Source organism: Diospyros lotus, chromosome 13 (genome assembly GCF_014633365.1).
Source record: "Diospyros lotus cultivar Yz01 chromosome 13, ASM1463336v1, whole genome shotgun sequence".
NCBI lineage: Eukaryota > Viridiplantae > Streptophyta > Magnoliopsida > Ericales > Ebenaceae > Diospyros > Diospyros lotus.
In genome coordinates this window covers 2883689-2905381 of record NC_068350.1, presented here as the reverse complement: position 1 = coordinate 2905381, position 21693 = coordinate 2883689, and the positions used below count along the sequence as shown (strand labels likewise).

General features: G+C 36.8%; 4 protein-coding genes across 13 annotated transcripts; 1 reads left to right on the top strand and 3 right to left on the bottom strand.

Annotated features, from left to right (window-relative positions):
* Positions 1–106: 106 nt before the first annotated feature.
* Positions 107–6269, bottom strand: LOC127787932 (agamous-like MADS-box protein AGL30). 5 transcript variants are annotated; one of them, XM_052316011.1, is made up of 11 exons: positions 6068–6269; positions 5365–5549; positions 4844–4903; positions 4723–4741; positions 4544–4608; positions 4433–4448; positions 4192–4253; positions 2688–2784; positions 2420–2470; positions 2229–2347; positions 107–2030 (listed from the first exon to the last, which is right to left on the bottom strand). In XM_052316011.1, exons 2-11 carry the CDS (start codon positions 5547–5549, stop codon positions 1433–1435), a joined length of 1272 nt encoding a protein of 423 aa, XP_052171971.1. In that variant the 5' UTR covers positions 6068–6269; the 3' UTR covers positions 107–1432. The 5 variants fall into 5 exon arrangements, with proteins under 5 accessions (XP_052171971.1, XP_052171972.1, XP_052171970.1 ...); XM_052316012.1 differs by lacking the exon at positions 6068–6269 and having other exon boundaries at positions 107–525; positions 1526–2030; positions 5365–6054; XM_052316010.1 differs by lacking the exon at positions 6068–6269 and having other exon boundaries at positions 5365–6054.
* Positions 6270–7128: 859 nt separating this feature from the next.
* LOC127789002 (transcription termination factor MTEF1, chloroplastic-like) lies at positions 7129–17226 on the top strand. Of its 6 annotated transcripts, XM_052317732.1 has the most exons (4): positions 7129–8132; positions 8969–9170; positions 9447–9652; positions 10242–10388. In XM_052317732.1, exons 1-2 carry the CDS (start codon positions 7186–7188, stop codon positions 8973–8975), a joined length of 954 nt encoding a protein of 317 aa, XP_052173692.1. In that variant the 5' UTR covers positions 7129–7185; the 3' UTR covers positions 8976–9170; positions 9447–9652; positions 10242–10388. The 6 variants fall into 6 exon arrangements, with proteins under 6 accessions (XP_052173692.1, XP_052173689.1, XP_052173687.1 ...); XM_052317729.1 differs by lacking the exons at positions 8969–9170; positions 10242–10388 and adding an exon at positions 17207–17226; XM_052317727.1 differs by lacking the exon at positions 8969–9170.
* LOC127789004 (intracellular ribonuclease LX-like) lies at positions 10298–13238 on the bottom strand. The gene is made up of 4 exons (XM_052317733.1): positions 12527–13238; positions 12252–12407; positions 10972–11170; positions 10298–10566 (listed from the first exon to the last, which is right to left on the bottom strand). Exons 1-4 carry the CDS (start codon positions 12632–12634, stop codon positions 10298–10300), a joined length of 732 nt encoding a protein of 243 aa, XP_052173693.1. The 5' UTR covers positions 12635–13238.
* On the bottom strand, positions 17073–19700 carry LOC127789005 (ribonuclease 1-like). The gene is made up of 4 exons (XM_052317735.1): positions 19438–19700; positions 19194–19349; positions 17954–18152; positions 17073–17537 (listed from the first exon to the last, which is right to left on the bottom strand). Exons 1-4 carry the CDS (start codon positions 19543–19545, stop codon positions 17269–17271), a joined length of 732 nt encoding a protein of 243 aa, XP_052173695.1. The 5' UTR covers positions 19546–19700; the 3' UTR covers positions 17073–17268.
* Positions 19701–21693: the final 1993 nt, after the last annotated feature.

Here is a 21693-nt window from a genome sequence, read left to right as displayed (position 1 = left end):
CAGTTTGGTCCAATTCTCAAATAAATAATAACGCAACAATGGGGGCGTCTAGGGTGAGCGATTCATCTTTTGGGATAAGTAATAATGCAACAAGACAATGGCGCTGTTGTTTGAAGCAAGTAAATCTTTCCTGTGTTTAACTTTGAACTGAACACAAGACAGATAAAAGAAGACAAAAAAAAACACTGGCAAAATTGTCTGGAATGGAATGTAAAAGCTAAGCTATAAACAACAGAAGACCAAAAAGAGAGTGATTACTCAAAATGTTGTACACAGAGATGCCGCTGCCTCACAGAAATGGTGGTGCCTCCCTCACCTGGTGGATCAGCACCATTCCGCCAGCACAATCGACTTAGGATAGCAGTTCTTGTGTCGGCTCTACAAGTCTCAAAGACAACCAACCTCCTGCCATCGCTGAGAAACCGTCGACAAGATTTGACGATAGGGGTAGACGAGCAGCTTCGACTTGGCATGTCAGGGACTGAGCTTGTCAGCTACAAGACGACGATCCGGTCGATAATGTTACTGAGAGGAAACAGGCAAATAAGCAAATTAATTGCCCAATAGATACCACCACAAGGGAAACCATTATGTCAAGTCTGTTGAGACAAATCATAGAAATGTATCCATATGCTGATAGCTAGCTTCGTGGGGGGGGGGGGGGGGGGGGGGGGGACCTTTAGCATTGGAGAACAATATCTCCCAAATCAATTCGGCAAGCTCAGGTTTTAGGACCAGTAGTCTCATTCTTGTCTTCAGTTTTTATGTATTCATTTTTATTTACTTTGTGTTCGCTGTCATTTATTGTTAAAAAATAGAAAATAGACATTGTGCATTTATTTTCAGAAATAACAAGGACTTTATGTGCCCTTTAAAAGTTGAGTAAATCGACTATCTTATCTCAATCCCCCACAAACCCCCCATCTAGTTAGGCCATTCCTAAACCAGAGAGGGGGGGGGGGGGGGGGGGGGGGGGGCATTTTTAGACTTATAGCAGTTAACTAACGGCTATATTTTCATTAAACATAGGTGTTGCTTATATTTTCATTAAACTATAGGGGTGCCATTTACCCAAATTCTTTTATATTGACAAAAATACCAATCCTCCACAAAAATGGATATGGTCATGGTCAGTCACTAGAGAATGGATTAATGAAAGGGTTGTGCCTGATTAGTCCCTAGAACTTAAATCAATAGAAGGGAACACACAAAATGATATTTTCCTCTCTTTTCTTTTCTTTTTTTTTTTAAAGAGAAAACGAAATAAAAAATTTAAAATATAAATAAAATGAACTGGACCCTTAGTAAAAGGGTTTCCTGATCAGAAGCACAACCAAATAAGCATAGACTAACATATATACACATATTATAATTCACAGAATTAACTTTGTCCCGTGTCATCCTTAGCCTAATGTAATTCTTCATAAACCTATCAAAATGTTTTAACTACATTATACAGGGGTGATCCTGGAGCAAGTATATCAGGTGCATGAAGATAAATCAAAAACAAATGGAAGACACTTGCCTGTAGGTAGAGACGCTGGTCAAAAAATGCAGTGACAGAAGGTCCAGATGAAGATGCCCAGTCGCAAAGGCTGGTTGAATTGTACCCAAAATTAGGAGGTTCGGATTTACCTTCAGTACAATAGTTGTGATTACTTTGTGGCAGGTTGGTATCCTGTGCTGGTTGGAATTTGCTGTCAGGGAAGATATTCTGTGGGTGTGGGTAAGTACATTGCGCATACAGTTGTAGCCTCGAAGACTCAGCCCGTGTTAACTCATTCCTCACACATTCACTTCTTATCAACTCATTTATCAAAAACTCGGTTTTCATCATCTCATTCCTCAAGGATTCTGTTTTTACCTCATTCCTGAAAGTTTGAGTTTTTGAGCCAATTGACTCATTCTTCGAAGATTCAGTTCTGAGCAAGTCACACAGGATGCCACTGCTAGAGATATCTGCCTTTTCAACCGTGCCAATGTAACCAGAAGAGTTCCCAAAGGAGTTACCTCCAGACAGTTCTGTTTCCCTGTAGAAAAGAAAATATTTTATGGCAGCTGGTATATATATTCGAGAATATCTAGTTCTCCTTGCAACTCATGGAAACGATTAGTAGTTTTCATCCTAAGTCATGGATCTAGCAATGGTGTGAATTGTTTGATGACTTCTTAAGACAAAATGTTCATGAACTCATTAAAGTTTGAAGCTTGATAGCAGTATCACTCACCACACACTTGGTTTGATCTGTGAGATCATGTGTTGACTATCATCATTCTGGATCCATGAAAAATGTTGGACCTGTTGCTCCAGACCCAAACTCGAGGATAGGTGCATCCCATTTTGGTACTGCAAGATATGACTGTCTAAAAGCATGTTTCACAGGAACAGAATAGTGCCCCACCTAGTTAAATTTCTCACCTGATTACAAATGTTCCCTAATGCCAAGGACTTTTGCTTTCCAATATTTTCCTGTTAATAAGTAAATAGCAAATTGTGTCACTACCCCACAAGGCAACTGACGCAGGTTGTTAGGTAAAAAGAATTTCATGATCTCACCATCATACCATACCCTACAGATTTAGGGAAGTCCTATTCTTGGTATCCCCTTATCTGTGCTCAATACCAGTGTGTAAATAACAAGACTGCACGGTAAGTGACAATTACCACAAGGAAACCAGATGCATACCTTCTGTGTTTGAATTTGACCAACCAATCCCCTGATATAATCTTCCATTTGCTTCAAAAGCTCTAAACTGTCGGTCTTCTCGAGGTTATTCCAATCACTGTACAATCCAAAACATAACAATGAACAAAAGCATGGATTTGGTTGTAACACCCATAACATAAAAGGAATATTTCAGAAACCAAGCCAATAAGGAACCTGCAAAATTTGGGCACGAGATAAAGCAAGGTGTCTATACTAACATTGTATAGGTTATGCTAAAGAATACCAGGGTAACTGTAAGTATTTAGGTAAAGCAGGCCATCTTAGCTAACAAAAATGTCGGATAAAATTACAGTGACTAGGATGATACTTGCTGTTTAGAACCCATAGTATCTCCAGAACTTATTTTTTTTATTCTACTAGATGGGTAGCAGAATATAGAAAGAAAAGTCAAGGACAAGTTTTGTTCATCCATGTCCATTATCTAGCAAGTCAGAGACTTTTTTTCTTTGACAGTTCGATCAGTGGGCCTTGCCTCGTTATTGGGATACAATCGAAGTTGTGGGATTGTCCGTGAGGATTCTTCTTTTTTGTTTTTTTTTCCTTCTAATTAATAGAAATTCAAGATCTTCAAACTTAAATATTCAGATTATTTTCAGCAGTATTTTAGTGATAAGTGATCCTTGGATTTCATTATCAAATGTAGTAAATAAAAGATCTACTCAGAATATTTCATACATAAACCGCCTGACAGGTACTATACAACTTGAGGATAGTAATCCATGGTGCCAGATCTTAGTTCATAGTCCACAATGATAGATCCAGATCCTTGGAACCGAAACCATTGTATCTTTCTGAAAATTCAATCCATAAATTGATTATAGAGGTTTTTTAATGGTCCGGGACAAATGATTTGACATAAATATTTAACTGTTTAAGTTAATTTAAATTGAGCAGCATGAGTCTTGGTAGCAATAGTAAAGTTGCTTCTTTGTGACTAAAAGATCACGGATTTGAGTTGTGCAACTAGTCTTTTCGAAAAGCAAGGGCCAGGTTACATACAAAAATATGACCCTCCCTCTACTTTGACAAAAGTGTGGAGCCTTGAGTACTAGAGATACACTTTTAAGTTAACTTAAATTTAGAAATATTCACATAAATATTGTTCAAATTAATGATCAACCATTCAAATCTGTGAAAACCTTCCCCACCAAAAGAACGAAACAAAGTCCAACTCAAAATTCATATCCACCAAAGAAAGAATCAACACGCAGAACGCTGAGGCTTATAGAAGACTATAAATGTAGCATTAAATGACAAATAACAAATAACAATGATAGTGTTGGAAGACATAAGAAGGGGGAGACAATGCTGAATGCAAGAATTGGCTATAAGTATATGGATGATTGAAGAAGGAAAACAGAAAAGACCCAGAAGACAATATGATACAGGCATCATACAAAATGTTTTCCAAATGTCAAAAGAACCAAAGAACTGCATTTTAATTAAAAATGGAAAAAATCACCTGAGCCTCTTCTGGATTACAGAAACTTGAGTTCGCAACATATTTGCTTGAACAGTCAAATCCTGTCAGAATCAAATTACAAAGGGCAAAAGATGTCTCTACTACTGTCACCATCAACAAACTCAAAATATACTAATTTTAAAAAATAAGAACCCAATTGTTAACTGGCTTTACAGAAAATAAGAACCCAATTTACAGAAAAAAAAAAATAAGAACCAGTTAACTGGCTTTTGATACATACCCCAATTGTTTGATAACTGCAAGAAAAACAAAAATAGAGCAAGAATAGTTTCATATCAGGATAATATAGTAAATTTCATATGCCTTAGTCCCAAAACAATTTGTCAGATACCTTGGACCAAAGAAATCTTCTACTGTAACTGTATGATCCGATTTGCTGTAGGATCTTTTCAAGGCCTAGAGTAAGGGAAAACACTATGTGAAGGACTAATTGGTAATTATACCACATGTTCAAACATTGAAACAAATAAATAGTTGGAGAAGAATGGAATTTTACTGAGAGCAGCTTACGTCAAAGCTCTCTAACTTCCTGTTTCAATCAAGTAAAGGGCAATTCAATTTCAATTCATGATCACATCTAACCAAAATGGGCAAAACAGCAGGTTTCCAAGAGAGAAAATACTGGTATCACCTTTTTGCTCTTTCATGTGGTGTTAACTGAGCAAACCTTTCAAGAATTCCTTCAATGCTACTGAAAAAGGCAGAGGAAGAAAAAGGCTTAGTATCATACCAACCTCATTGTTACCATTGGCAGCAGTAGCATTAACAAAGTCAGCGGTAAAGATAGTACAAAAGGTCTTTCCTATGTTACATGGACTATGAAACAACCGTTACATGTCTGAGTGTCAGATTTATCTAATTCTAAAGCTCAAGAGTGCACCAACAGATAAATTTCATATTCATTAATCGCTTATTTTATTTATTCAATAGTGAATACAGACAACTATTTTTCTCCTGTAACAAGCTACGGACAAGAGGAGGAAAAAACACACTTTGAACATTTTGGAACTAACTTAACACATCAATTATTCACAAAAAACTAGACATTTCTCTATAACCAAGGCCTCAATTTGGTGCCCTGGCACCAGCCTATACCACTTTTGGAATTCAAAGCACAGTAAGTAAAAGAAATGAGATTACAAGCATATACACCTGTTCTTTCCCTTCCAAAGCACAGGCTTGCCTGATGGCGAGAACATGATAAGGATAACATCAACATCACACAACACTGACAATTCACTGGCCTTCTTGATCAGCCCATTCTTCCGTTTCGAATAGGTTGTAAGACGGCTAGAACTACTCTCCAACCTCTTTATCTTCAACTTGACCCGCCCCATCTGCATTTTCACCGGAAAGCCTTAACTTAGTAGTGTATTACAGAAAACATTCGGTATCTGCAAGTTGTCATCAAGACATGGAGAATCGTTGAACTGGTTTTCAAACTTCTGTGCAGTCATCAGAATGGGGTATAAACACGGTAAATCAAGCAGAGTGTGCGTTATTAGCGTTAGAAGAAGAAACAGAGACTCTAAACAATAAATTTTGTATTGCTTTGAATGCATTATATATTCATCGGAGAGAGTTGTACAAGCAATCAGCTTATACAAGAGAGAAAAAATAAGCCTCATAATATCTTGAAGAGATACAAGCCAAATTCAAATTTGACCCTGATCTAATTTAATTCTTGCAATTAGTACAGCCCAATATAAATAGAGAGAAACCAACAGGACCCAGATAGATAAATAGAATAGTTATGATTAAAGCATAGGGAAATCCCTTAATTTAGGAGGAGGAGAAGAAAATGAAGCGGCTGAATCCCCATGATGGCAAGGAGGAGGCTAAATATAAGAATTACCCAGATGAGAAAAGAAGACACTACTAGTTGAGAATCGCTTGATCCAACCCTCTGAGAGTGGGGACGGATAGAATTGGATCACCATTACAGATCCCATTAAAGAGAAGATCAAAGAGAGAGAAAGAGAGAAGTCCACTGACTGGGCCCGATGGTTGAGTATTTGGACGAAATAATGGGCAAGAAAGCCGGTCATCTATAGGGAACGAGAGAATCGGTGTTAGAAATTTGTTATAAAGCATCAATTTTTCAAGAAATCCTCTATAAGGTTACAACTATAAGCGCCTAAGGAATAATAAATATATTTTATTTACATTTATTATATTTTAAATTTTAAAAATATAACAAATACACTTTATCTAAAAATAAACAAGGAGGGAACTTTTATATGTTCATTTTATTTTTACAAGAAAATTAATCATTCACTCCTTCAATTTTAAGTTTTTGCGGGAGTATTCTTAAGTTTTATATTTTTTAATATTAATTTTTAATTTTTTTAAAATTATTTATAATATTATTTTCATTATTAATACATCTCTTAAAACTTTAAATTTAAAACTTGTTATGTTAATAGTGTCTGACAATAATATATTGCATGACACAAGCTTATAGGGATGGATGAGTGAGTACGACTTGCAAGGGTGGATGTGTGGGTCCCACTCCTAGGGCCCATGTCCCTCTCTTAATTTGTTCTTGTTGGATAAATTTTATTTTATTTAATATAAATAACAGAAATTTTTTCATTTAAACTTTAATTTTTTGACTGGACACCTTTTGAATTTTATTTTTTACTTAATTAATCTTTGAACTTTTTTAAATTAGTTAAGATATCCCTATGATATTAATTAAGTACATATTAAAAATAATTTTAACTAATTAATTAACGTGAATTTTTTGTAGAGGGATGTTCTTGCAATTTCAAAAAAGTTTAGGAACCGATTTGATAAAAAATAAAGTTTAAAGATTTGGTTAAAAATTTAAAATTTAAGGGGTATATGAGTAATTTAATTAATGTCATTAATAATATATATATATGTATAAAGCGGAAATTGGCAGTTGGATAGGAAGCGTGGCCCTGAACCGGTGCTGTATCGGCTTCTGCTCCATGCAGCTGATGAGAGATGACAATTCGACTGCAAATCCTACCTTCTCGAACCCTAATCCCTCTCGCCCCAAAATCCTCCACAAACCTTAACCCTAAACAGCGTCAATCCAAGCCCCTCCCCAATCTGAATGCCCTCACCCCTCTCCAAGCCTACCCCACCACCATTACTCCGCTGCAAGCCACCTCCGATTCGGGCCTCCGCTTCCGCGAAAAGCTGCTCTACCTCCAGCGCCTCAAGGTAAATCCCGCCAAAGTCCTCGAGAAAAATCCCAATATCCGATCAGCCCCGTTCGCCTCTCTCAAATCCGTCGAGCAATGCCTCTCCTCGATGGGAATCGAGCGCTCCGCCTTCGGCCGCATTTTCGAAATGCACCCTCAGCTTCTCACTTGCGATCCCTACTACGATCTGTACCCAGTCTTTGACTTCCTCTTGAACGACGTCCATATCCCCTTCCACGATATCCGCACCTCCATCGTACGCTGCCCCAGACTGCTGATTTGTAGCGTCGATGGCCAGCTGAGACCGGCCTTGCATTTTCTCGAACAGTTGGGGTTCGTGGGGCAGCACGCGATAACTTGCCAGACGACAGTCTTGTTGGTGTCTAGCGTCGAAAACACTCTCCTTCCGAAGCTGAATTACCTGCAAGGGTTGGGATTTTCGTACGAGGAGGTGGCGGTGATGGTGCTGAGGTCGCCGGGGCTATTGACGTTTAGCATAGCCAACAATTTCCAGCCCAAGGCGGAGTATTTCTTGAAGGAGATGAACGGAGATTTGGCGGTGCTGAAGAGATTTCCCCAGTATTTTTCGTTTAGCTTGGAAGGGAAGATAAAGCCCCGGCACCGGCTCTTGGTTGAGAATGGCTTCTCGCTTTCGTTGCCGGAGATGTTGAAGGTCAGCGACGGGGAGTTCAACGCGCGGTTGATTGAGATGCGGCTGCGGTTACTTGATCAAGAACATTCGTAGTAAGTTGGCTTGCAAGGTGCTATAGATATATCATGTATCTGTTAATGCTCAAGCATAAATTTTCTTGATATACAAAGGGGTCCTTATTCATCAAATAAAGTTGTTATCATTGTGATGTGGGAGAATTAATTCTTTGAGCCATCAGATGTGATGACTCCTTTTTCATTGAACTTTACAAATACTCATGGCTGTTATATTCACATATGTGATAAATAGGATTTTAGATTTGGATGCCACTTAGGGCATGAATGCAAATTAGAACTCGGTTAAAAATAGTTGTTTTCTCTTTTTCTTTTTCAATTTGTTGGATTGGTGGCAAAGTTAGTCACAATTTAGGTTTTGTTTGGGAGAGATTTAGTAATGGAACACAATGGGAATGGGTAGAAGGATTGAGATGCATGGTGATTTAGAATTCATATAATCAACGACACCTAGTGGGATTAAGGTTTGAGATTATTGTTGTGTGAATCTATCCCAATAGACAAGACAATATCATCAGAATTCTTGAGATTGTAGGAGTACTCTCTTTTGTGCTTTTATGCAATCAATGGTCAATACTTTTTAGTTTCATTACTTTTGGAAGGAGCAAACATGTACAGATAAGCAAATGGGATCGCCTAACATCAATTAAATACTGAGCAAATCAAGCTGAATTGATCCTCCCCAATATATATGAATGCAATTCATCGCCAGGACACTGAGCATCTATAAATTCATGAATGAGTAAAGTATTGTTGCTGGATATGGACCTACCACAGTGAATTATCAATTAGTAGTATTCCACACTCTGAATATCAATATTCAAGATACTGATTATATGGAGTACAATTCACAGTGGATAAACACAGGAGGAGAATAACACCACTTCAGAACCAACTCAAAACCAATGAAGAGGCAGTCCCAATAACCAGTCGTAAAATCAGTAACTAAGAGAACAAATTTTAGGGACCTTCCAGTCAAATTTCACTATTTCAGCATGAGCCGCCTGTTAGTTGGATCACCTGGCATGTAATATTCCACCATGAAAATGGACCAAGGTCAGTCCATGCTTCTGATTTGACCCTTTGTAGTCCAGGAATGGATTAGCGGAATCACAATAGAATTCTATAATTGCTGCTGAAACTTAGGTTGTATTTGCATCTCTAACAGCAGCAAACTCTTATGTTGTAATATTTTTTGTACTAATAAAAAATTATTGTCTCTCCTGTTGAGACAAGTAGCCTGTGCTGAATTACGTTAATACTCTGCAACTAACTTATTTTCGCTTGATGTATGCGGGTACTATCTTTGCTGTGCTCTTGAATGGTAAAAAGTTCCATCAAGAAAAAACACCTGCAGGAAACACGGGCCAACCTGAGGTAGCAAGACTCATGCCCAAATGGCCTGTGTCTTGTATATGTGAACGTGAGCTTTTCCATTTTCATGTCAAGGTGGAGTGCTCATTCATATATCAGTTGGCACAGTACTGGAACATGGACCACTCTATGCATCTCAACAAGACCACACAACAGCCTTTCTGGTAAGGTTTGCCCCTTCCTGTCTTTCAATTGTTTGTTTCTCTTTTTGCCATCTCAATTGTCTTTTTTGTATTCTTTGGGTTTGATCTGCTCTTCTTGTATAATTTTGATTTGTACATCAATTTGTCCCTAGAGTCTCACTGCTTTCTTTAGTCTGTATTTATTTATTTTTTTGAGTGCTGATCCCATGTAATGGGATAAAGGCGTGGTGCTTTGTTTGTTGTAGTTATTGTTTTACTTCTCGAGTGTAAGGCAGATTTTTTGTTGAACTCTTAAAAGTAGTGCAATGAACAGATTCATTGATTGCCCTCCTTGTAGTGAAGTCATGTACATTTATCATGACATCTATAATTTTTCAAGTAGTGCAATGAACAGATTCATTGATTGCCCTCCTTGTAGTGAAGTCATGTACATTTATCATGAAATCTATAATTTTTCATTCTTAAACTATACAAAACATAGTTCTGGATTTCCCTTTTAGATCATTCATTTATTCTTTGACAGAGAGAGAGACTTCTAGCTATGTAGTTATTGTGCTTTATTACTGAGTTGATTGTGCATGAATGATTAGACACATTGTTTTTGTTTTAGGAAAAACTCATTACAACATAATCCACTCCACGGGCACAGGCGCGGTGGGTGGGGGTTCAAAGCTCTTCAACGTAATCTTCTCCAATGGAATCGGAATCTGAGAAGGAAGGGAACTCGATCTTGGAACCGCAGCGGCGTCCGTGCGGCATAACCGGGCATTCCATGAAGTCGGTGGCGGAAGAGTCCACGCAGAGGTAAACCTGGTAGAGCTGGTGGTTGCCTGATGGATCGACGTTGCACTCGATGTAAGGCGAAACCCTAAGAGCTCCTTGGATGGCTTCTTTGATGCTATCTAGGCTGTAATATTTCCCATTGGGTCGAATACCTGCAACCCAGAACCAGAAATTCAATCAATCATTGTGAATTGAACACAACACACACACTGTTTGTTTTAGGCCCATACATAACAGGGGCGGGCGGCTTGACTACTAACTAATTCAGTATCACCATTTCATGTCACTCAGAATCATGAAATACTAATAACTTGCTCCTCTAAGCTCCCAGTCCGCTGTGATTAATGGTAGGAATGAGGCCACAGGCAGGGCCAGATCCAATGAGGAACTATTCAGCCTAGATTTGGATTCTATCTCACAAATTCATCATTTGATTCAGATCCATGCTGCAGCTACTAACTAGTGCGTACCCAACTTCTTGTTCTTCTTCTTACTATTATTATTATTATGAATAATAGTATATCGATCGGGGATCGGAGATGGATGGATATGGATACCTGATCTGGAGAGCGCTTCAAGAAGATTGGCCTTGGACTTGAGGTCGAGAGCCTTCTGGAAGTAGCTGTGTTGGTTGAGGACATTCTCGGAGCAGGTGCCGTGCTTGTCCCATTCGTGCTGCCAGAACTTGTATCCATCGCCGCTCGGACAGGCCAGCGTCGGCCACTCCTTTTGCAGTCTCTCCGTCAGATCTGAGATCTATGCGCCAACCAACCAAATTAATCATCACAATTCATCAACTCATTCGGAAGCTATCGGTGGATTCAATTAAATTCATGAGAGGAAAACTTCACTGCACTCCCAAGCCATCGTCGCAATATGTATGCCTAATCTATGTTTCTATTATTATTATTATTATTATTATTATTGGGCGGCAGGTGGCGTTGGTGCGGCGGACAAGGAAGGAAGGAAGGAAGGTGCCACGTTTCCGTTATTAGTCACATATCAGTTAGGTATTACCCGTACAACTTACAAGTCTTAATTTAAGAAAGAAGCTGCTTTCAACAAAAGCATTTATGTTGGTTGTTGCTTGCATATCTATATCTATATCTATATCTATATCTATTCTATATCTATATCTATATATTTAAAGAATTAAATTTTAATAAATATAAAATGTCATGTTACTAATAACACGAGAGTTCCATATATATTAGATGGTAAATTATAGCTAGTCAACGAAAAAATTACTTTGATGGTGATGATTTAGTGGTATATTTGAGACAAATTAATTTATTGAGGACTATAGTTTATTTTTGATATTTTGTTATCTATTCTTTGTTTTTGGAAAAATTATTTTAACGTTGACTTCCAACTATATAATATAAAAGTATAAACTATAAGGCCCAAAATATTAAGAGAAAAAATAAAAGACCAAATGAATGGAACTAAAGCGGTGACTATTTATAAATAATTAAATAAATTGTGAAAACTCAGAAAATTAAAAGTAAATCAGACCATATTTGTAACCAAGAAAGTTTGGTGTTCCAGTTATTGCAACTCATTTAATGTATTATCTGGATCCAATTATTTATATTATTATTTCCTCAAATACTGCAGAGACATTATGAGCGACTTTCTCTAACATGATTTTCTCATATGGTTATGTTGTTAGGTGAATATTTTTTTTTTTTAGGATGGTTTTTGATTCTTTACTGTTATGTTATTGCTTTACTTATCATTGTTATCCTCGTGATTTATCTTAGCTTCTCATTAAGACAATGAAATAGACAAATTAATGGTGGTGGAGAGGAGATGGCATGGGCTGTAAAATATATACCTCAGACTGGTCGAAAAGGTTGTCACTGTCGCAGTTAGAAGGGTAAGTGCCGTCGTCATAGTTAGGCCAAAGCCCGTGAATGCTGAAATCCTCCGCCGGCTTTCCGGTCGTCGGATAGCAGCAGCTTCTCTTTGTGTCGCAGTAGGACGCCGGCCACTGCACAGAATTAATGAACGATATATAATTCATACCTCTGAAGAAACATGCGTGTTATCATCAACATTAGACATTAGAATGAGAATATCCATGCATCATGGATCCCTCAGCCTCCTCACCTGTTGAACGAAATAGAAGAAATCAAAATCCCTGGCGACGCTTAGAGCCGCCACACTTTGTATCACGAGGAGCTTGATGAAGACGAAACTTGACTGCCTGCCTTTCATGTTTCTTCCTTTCTGTCAACTTCTCCGTTATTTCCTTGTGTTCTATATATATATATGAACTAGGCAGTTGAGAGCAAGCCAGCTATGGAATTAATGGGATGCCATGTTTGGTGGGTGATGGCTTGCATTTATAGGCAAATGACAAGATGCAATAAGAGCCTGATCAGATGGAATATGCTTTACGGTACGTATATCCATCCCATTCATACATATATACATACATATATATATATGTATGCATATGGGGATGGCCTTGGCTTGTGCTGTGGAGATAGCCATCTGATCGTATCTTGCTAATTATTATTTACTTAATAGGACAATGTGTTTTCGACAACCCACTCCCATCCTCTACAGCCATCAAGCAATTATTTTTGCCTATTTGAACCTCATATTAATGATACTCCCTCCTGTTTGTCATGTCCATATCACGTGGTAGAATTATTTATCATGTTCAATAAATAATTCGACCCTTAATTACAATAATTTATACACGAGACACAGTATGTAAATTTTCTAATAAGAGAGGATTAGCCTCCACGTTAGCATGCGTGTACAGTTGATCAGATTTCAGACTTAATTAGGATTATAATAAATTACTTAGCCAAAGCCATGGTGGGTGATTCATGGTAACATGGATACAATTAAGGGGCCTTTGTGATTAATTAACTACTGCAAGCTTATGTATATCTTATCTCCATTGATAAGTGCATGGCTCAGTCTCTCTAAGTTGTGTGCAGTGCATCTCCATTTCTAGATTCCACACACACTTGCATTAATTTTTAGAATTTTAAGTGTAATGATGTGTTAGTGCTCTTTAATAATCACAATTTTATTTTATTTTTTATCTAGCAAAAGAGAAGTTTACTTTGACGGGTCTTCTTTTATTTTGTTTCTTAGATGAGTGTTCTTTTTTATGGTCATTACCCAGTAAAATTATTTGTGTCTAATAAAGTAATATGTGTATATGTGTGTGTCAATTAAATATATATACACCCTTAATCAAAGTAAATAATCAACTCACCAACCAATCCTAAAGTGTCTCGTGACCCAACTTGAATTTGTCATATAGACCAGCGAAAATAAACATTTGATACAATTTTAATGAGCTGAGATGAACATCTCTTGGAAGGCATCTCCATCCACCATGTGGTGAGATCTAGTGTCCTTGATGAGTATGACTCAACAAACATGGCTTGAGCCTTTATTATCTTATTGATGTGGCACCAACTGAAATTACTAGAATATCCCTACGTGTTGATAGTCTCACCTGTCACGTGGATCACCTGAGAGACCGACACGTGGCCAGTCAACACTCTAGAGCGGAGCTTGAGAAATCTGGGTCGAACCGCAAGACCCGTTCCAACTTGATTGGGATTCTCGAGAGTCGTGCCCACTCATCTCGAATACCCCCAAAACGGGTTCGCCTATAACATTTACTAATACTCGCATTTACTCTACTGATTTGAGCGTCGGAGTCCACCCCGGGAGATCTAAGCCCCGGCCCTCCATTGTCTTGCAGGTTCTACACCCGAGGTCCGACATCCCCAAGTCCGAGGTTCCATTCCCGAGGTCCAGTCATAAAGGTGGCACATGGTGGTCGGTCCCAAATACCATCATCACTTGTCTTGATCATATCCTAGATGGGATCTCCAACGAAAATCACGCTCTGATTATCTCTTGTACAAAGTATAAAATTAAACCCTCAAACTTTTTTTTTGGCTCTAGTTACGTATTAACTCTTTCCCTACTCATTATGAAGTACTAACTTGATTTTCCAAGGTAACACTAAGAGATAAAAGCTCTAAATTTACAAGAGACTAACAAGTGTTGCAATGAGTTTCATCTACATGACAACAACATCAATTATGATGCCAATAAAAAATTACTTTTTATGAAAAAAAGACCAATTTTTATAAGACAATTTTTATTTTAACTCTCATCCCATATAAAATTGTTCCCCTCAATACTTTGTACTCTTAAGCTTCTATAGAATTCAACTATTTTATTATTACATTAATGTGAGATATTAGTCAAATTAAAAAATAAATAATGTTTAGGTCAAATTTTACCTTCTGATCAAAGATGAACCACGAATATATATTTTTAATTATAAATAAATTTTAATTAAAATTATATTTAAATTTCAAATCACAATTATCACATGGTTACAAATTAATGAATAAGTGTCTATCTAAGTTTGGTGGCAGCTTGTCTTATTGTTATTTTTATTATGCTTCTTTATTCATTAGTTTTTCTTTCCTTGTCTCCTAGTGAATAGCCAACTCCCATTTGGTCTTTGATCGACTCCTTAAGATGAAAATTATGGCTTCGAGACAGACGGAATCAACCTCCTATTTTAAATTTTAAGTCTGATCTTAACTCAGTGATTGAGAAATTCAGTAAGTTACTAAATTCAAATGAGGTGCTAAATTTTAATTGATTTGATAAATTTTAAATATTAAAATTTAATATTTAAGTGAATTTAAGAATCTAACGTGTTGTGTCTAAGAAAATGAACCAAACTTTAAGATATACCCAAGAGAATGAAGTCCTAAAAGAAAAGTTCGGGAGCCCTTCCCAATAGAATTGACGTCCCCAAGAGAGTGCGATTTTGTTCACCCCCTTTAACGGGGGTGAACATCACCCTCACAATTTTTGTGAGGGTGAAAAAGCAACGGAACGGCAATCAATATTTTAATGTCGTTCCGTTGCTTTTTTTCACCCTCACAATTTTGTGAGGGTGATGTTCACCACCGTTAAAGGGGGTGAACAAAATTGCACTCTCCCCAAGAGACTTTCCCAGAGACCTTCTCAGGAGTCTCTCTCGCTTCCAAGAATATATCAAACTCACATTAATTTGATGTTTCTACGTACATAAAAATTTGGCATAGATGATTTGAAAGATGAGAATGCTCATTTACTTATCAACTTCAACCTCTATAAATAAGAAGTGATTTTTACGATTGAAGTAGAACTAAAACTCTACTTAGACTATAATCTTCTTATTTTACTACACTTTTCTGTAAAGACTAATTTAAATATCGGAGGACCTATGCAGAAGACATTAATTCCATGCCCTTAACCCTTTTCTCTTTTGTAGGTGTCTTAGAAACTAGAAACTCAGCATGAATATTTTTTCGTAATTACAAATTTATTATTGTATTTAGACAACAATAGAATAAATTATCCAAATTTTGTTATATCTTAATTACATAAGATAACAACACAAAAATCAGCATTTGCTTAGTAAACTTATTTTATTATCATGGAATTATAGAGATAAACATATTGATATCAAATCACATTAAATGTTTTTAATATCAGCACTTGCAAGAAGAGGTGGAGTTGGATCCCCTAGTTTAATTTCTAACTCTTAAGTCAATAAAGTAGTACTAGTGAATGGTAATGTTGTGAGCAAAGATGAGTTAGATTTAGATGCTATTATCAATGGGGAATGGGGGTTCTTGTCCTTTATATAGCCGGGGGACGAGACAAGATATTCGATGTTATTTTTGAAATTTTCAGACTTACAAGTTGATAGAAGATTTGTCATACTAAATTTGGATGATAACTAATCTACCAGATCTATCTCAAATCCTTCCAGATTAATATTCAAAAGTTGAATTTGTTTGGTTTTTTTTCTTGAATTGGGTCAAATATAAAAACATGTCATTTTTTTTTTTTTTTTTGTTACTTGTTGATAAGAATAATAACGACATAAAATTCATTATTTTTGTCCATAATACTTTTCATATCCCACTTTTTATATCTCATGTATTAATTAACAAACACTAACCTAAAGTCTTCACTAGTCACATTGATAAAACAAAAACAAGCTGATGGTAAAAAGTTCCATCAAGAAAAAGCACCTGCAGAAACAGAGGACAACCTGAGGTAGCAAGACTCATGCCCAAATGGCCAGTGTCTTGTATATATGAACAAGAGCTTTTCCATTTTCATGTCAAGGTGGAGTGTTCATTCATATATCATTTGTCACAGTATTGGAACATGGACCACTCTATGCATCTCAACAAGACCACACAACCGCTAGCCTTTCTGGTAATTAAGGTTTGCCCCTTCTTGTCTTTCAATTGTTTGTTTCTCTTTTTGCCATCTCAATTGTCTTTTTTGTATTCTTTGGGTTTGATCTCCTTTTCTTGTATAATTTTGATTTGTACATCAATTTGTCCCTAGAGTCTCACTGCTTTAATTTCTTTAGTCTGTATTTATTTATTTATTTATTTTTTGAGTGCTGATCCCATGTAATGAGATAAAGGCGTGGTGCGTAGTTTGTTGTAGTTATTGTTTTACTTCTCCAGTATCCAAGGCAGATTTTTTTGTTGAACTCTTAGAAGTAGTGCGATGAACAGATTCATTGATTGCCCGCCTTGCAGTGAAGTCATGTACATTTATCATGAAATCTATAATTTTTCATTCTTAAATTCCCTTTTTAGATCATTAATTCATTGATTCTTTGACAGAGAGAGAAACTAGTAGCTATGTAGTTATTGTGCTTTATTACTGAGTTGATTATGCATGCATGGATGATTAGAGACATTGTTTTTGTTTTAGGAAAAACTCATTACAACATATATAATCCACTCCACGGGCACAGGCGCGGTGGGTGTGGGGGTTCAAATCTCTTCAACGTAATCTTCTCCAATGGAATTGGAATCTGAGAAGGGAGGGAACTCGATCCTGGAACCGCAGCGGCGTCCGTGCGGCATAACCGGGCATTCCATGAAGTCGGTGGCGGAAGAGTCCACGCAGAGGTAAACCTGGTAGAGCTGGTCGTTGCCCGATGGATCCACGTTGCACTGGACGTAAGGCGAAACCCCAAGAGCTCCTTGGATGGCTTCTTTGATGCTATCTAGGCTGTAATATTTCCCATTGGGTCGAATACCTGCAACCCAGAACCAGAAATTCAATCAATCATTTGTGAATTGATCACAACACACAGAGTGTGTGTTTTAGGCCCATACGTAACAGGGGCGGGCGGCTTGACTACTAACTAATTCAGTATCACCATTTCATGTCACTCAGAGTCGTGAAATACTACTAACTTGCTCCTCCTCTAAGCTCCCAGTCCTCTGTGATTAATGGTAGGGATCAGGCCACAGGCAGGGCCAGATCCAATGAGGAACTTATTCAGCCTAGATTTGGATTGGATCTCACAAATTCATCATTTGATTCAGATCCATGCTGCAGCTACCAACTAGTGCGTACCCAACTTCTTCTTCTTCTTATTATTATTATTATTCTTGAGATAGAATATTAGTATATATCGATCGGCGATGGGAGATGGATGGATGGGGGTACCTGAACTGGAGAGCGCTTGAAGAAGATTGGCCCTGGACTTGAGGTCGAGAGCCTTCTGGAAGTAGCTGTGTTGGTTGAGGACATTCTCGGAGCAGGTGCCGTGCTTGTCCCATTCGTGCTCCCAGAACTTGTATCCATCGCCGCTCGGACAGGCCAGCGTCGGCCACTGCTTTTGCAGTCTCTCCGTAAGATCTGAGATCTACGTACGCGCCAACCAACCAACCAACCAAATTAATCATCACAATTCATCAACTCATTCGGAAGCGATCGGTGGATTCAATTAAATTCATGAGAGGAAAACTTCACAGCACTCCCAAGCCATCGTCGCAATAAATATGCCTAATCTATGTATCTATTATTATTATTATTATTATTATTATTGGGCGGCGGACAAGGAAGGAAGGTGCCACGTACGGTTACGTTATTAGTCACATATCAGTTAGGTATTACCCGTACAACTTACAAGTCTTAATTTAAGAAAAAAGCTGCTTTCAACAAAAGCATTTATGTTGGTTGTTGCTTGCATATCTATATCTATATCTATAAAGAATTAATTTTTAATAAATATAAAATGTAATGTTGCTAACAACACGAGAGAAGCGAGGTTTACATATATATTAGATGATAAATTATAGCTAGTCGACGAAAAACTCACTTTGATGGTGATGATTTAGTACTAGCTAGTATATTTGAGACAAATTAATTTATTGAGGACTATAGTTTATTTTTGATATTATGTGTATTCTTTTTTTTAAAAAAAAAATTATTTTAACGTTAACTTCTAACTATATAACATAAAAGTATAAACTATAAAGCCCAAAATGTTAAGAGAACGACTAAAAATCAAATGGAACTAAAGTCGTGATTATTTATAAATAATTAAATAAATTGTGAAAACTTAAAAAATTAAAAGTAAATCAGGCCATATTTGTAATCAAGAAAGTTCGGTGTTCCAGTAATTGCATCTCATTTAATGTGTAATTTGGATTCAGTTGTTTACATGATCATTTTTTCAAACATTGCAGAGTCAGGTTATGAGACATTATTATGATTTTCTCATATGGTTATACTCTGAGGTGAATTTTTTTTTTTTTTTGTTGGTTTTTGGTTCTTTGCTGTTATGTTATTGCTTTAGTTATCTTTGTGATGCTCGTGATTTATCTTAGCTTCTCATTAAGTCAATGAAATAGACAAATTAATGGTGGTGGAGAGGAGATGGCATGGGCTGTCAAATATATACCTCAGACGGGTCGAAAAGGTTGTCACTGTCGCAGTTAGAAGGGTAAGTGCCGTCGTCATAGTTAGGCCATAGCCCGTGAATGCTGAAATCCTCCGCCGGCTTTCCGGTCGTCGGATAGCAGCAGCTTCTCTTTGTGTCGCAGTAGGACGCCGGCCACTGCACAGAAAACATGCATGTTGTCATCAACATTAGACATTAGAATGAGATCCAGATCCATGCATCATGGATCCCTCAGACTCCTCACCTGTTGAACCAAGTAGAAGAAATCAAAATCCCTGGCGACGCTTAGAGCCGCCACACTTTGTATCACCAGGAGCTTGATGAAGACGAAACTTGACTGCCTGCCTTTCATGTTTCTTCCTTTCTGTCAACTTCTCCGTTATTTCCTTGTGTTCTATATATTTATGAACTTTGCAGTTGAGAGCAAGCCAGCTATGGACTTAATGGGATGCCATGTTTGGTGGGTGATGGCTTGCATTTATAGGCAAATGACAAGATGCAATAAGAGCCCGATCAGATGGAATATGCTTTACGGTACGTATATCCATCCCATTCATACATATATATATGCATATGGGGATGGCCTTGGCTTGTGCTGATTATTATTTACTTAATAGGACAATGTTTTCGACAACCCACTCCCATCCTCTACAGCCATCAAGCAATTATTTTTGCCCATTTGAGCCTCATGTTGATGATACTCCCTCCTGTTTGTCATGTCCATATCACGTGGTAGAATTATTTATCATGTTCAATAAATAATTCTACCCTTTATTACAATAATTTACACACGAGACACAGTATGTAAATTTTCTAATAAGAGAGGATTAGCCTCCACGTTAGCATGCGTGTACAGTTTTATCAGATTTCAGACTTAATTAGGATTATAACAAATTACTTAGCCAAAGCCATGGTGGGTGATTCATGGTAACATGGATACAATTAAGGGGCCTTTGTGATTAATTAACTACTGCAAGCTTATCTCCATTGATAAGTGCATGGCTCAGTCTCTCTTAAGTTGTGTGCAATGCATCTCCATTTCTAGATTCCACACACTTGCATTAATTTTTAGAATTTTTAAGTGTAATTTGATGTGTTAGTGACACTAATAATCATAATTTTTTTTTTTATCTAGTAAAAGAAAAGTTTACTTTGATGGGTCTTCTTTTATTTTTTTGCTTATATGAGTCTTCTTTTTTATGGTCATTACCCAATAAAATAATATGTATATATGTGTGTCAATTAAATATACAGTTTTAATCAAGGTAAATAATCAATTCACTAATCAATCCTAATTAAAGTGTCTTGTGACCCAACTCAAATAGTCATATGGACCACCAAAAATAAACATTTGATGCAATTTTAGTGAGTTGAACATCTCTTGGAAGGCATCTCCATCCACCATGTGATGAGATCTAGTGTCTCGACTATAGTATGACTCAACCACCAACATGGCTCGAGCCCTTAATATCTTGTCTTGATCATGCTTGATCACATCCTTGACGAGGTCTCCAACAAAAGTCACGCTCTAACTATCTTCTATGCAGACTATAAAATTAAGTCCTCAATTTTTTACGTTCATTATACAATAACTCTTTCCTCACTGATCATTATCAAACACTAATTTTACTCTAAGCGTGTGTTTGATTGCATTACCTAGAATTTAATTCTAGATAATATTACCTAGAAAATAAAAATCACCCTACCCCCTTGGAAAATGAATTCTATGGAAATAAGCTTTAAATGATTGTACCATACATATTTTTCTATAGAAAAGTTAAAAGTGTTTGATTGCTTTTCATAGAAAATATGTAATAATTACATATTTTCTATGAAAAATATGTACAATCAAACACACTCTAAATTTACAAGAGAATAAGAGGTGTTGCAGTGAGTTCCATCTACATAGCAACATCAATTATGATGCGAATAAAAAATTATTTTTTATGAAAAAAAAGGATCAATTTTTATAAGAAAATTTTTATTTTAACTCTATCCAATATAAAATTGTTCCCCTCAATATATACTTAATTTGTACTCTTAAGCTTCTATAGAATTCATACATAAAAGAACATAAAAAAATTTAATGTGAAAATTCTAAATTGAAAAAAAATCACAATTATCACATTTGTAAGGGTGGTACTCTAAGTTTGGCGGTAGCTTGTTTTATTGTTATTTTTTCTTATGTTTCTTTATTCATTAGTGTGTTTTTTTGTCCTTGTCTCCCATTGAATAAACAACTCCCATTTGGTCATGGCTTCGATCGAGACAGACGGAATCAACCTCCTATTTTAAATTTTTAGTCTGATCTTTAACTCAGTGATTGAGAAATTCAATAAATTATTAAATTGAGGTAAATTTTAAATATTTAAGTGAATTTAAGAATTAAATATGTCGTGTTCAAGAAAGTGGGTTTAAGTTCATGATAGTCCCAAGAGAAAGAAGTTTAAAGAGAGAAGTTTTGCCCAAGGGCATCTCTCGAGAGACCTCCCGAAAGCCT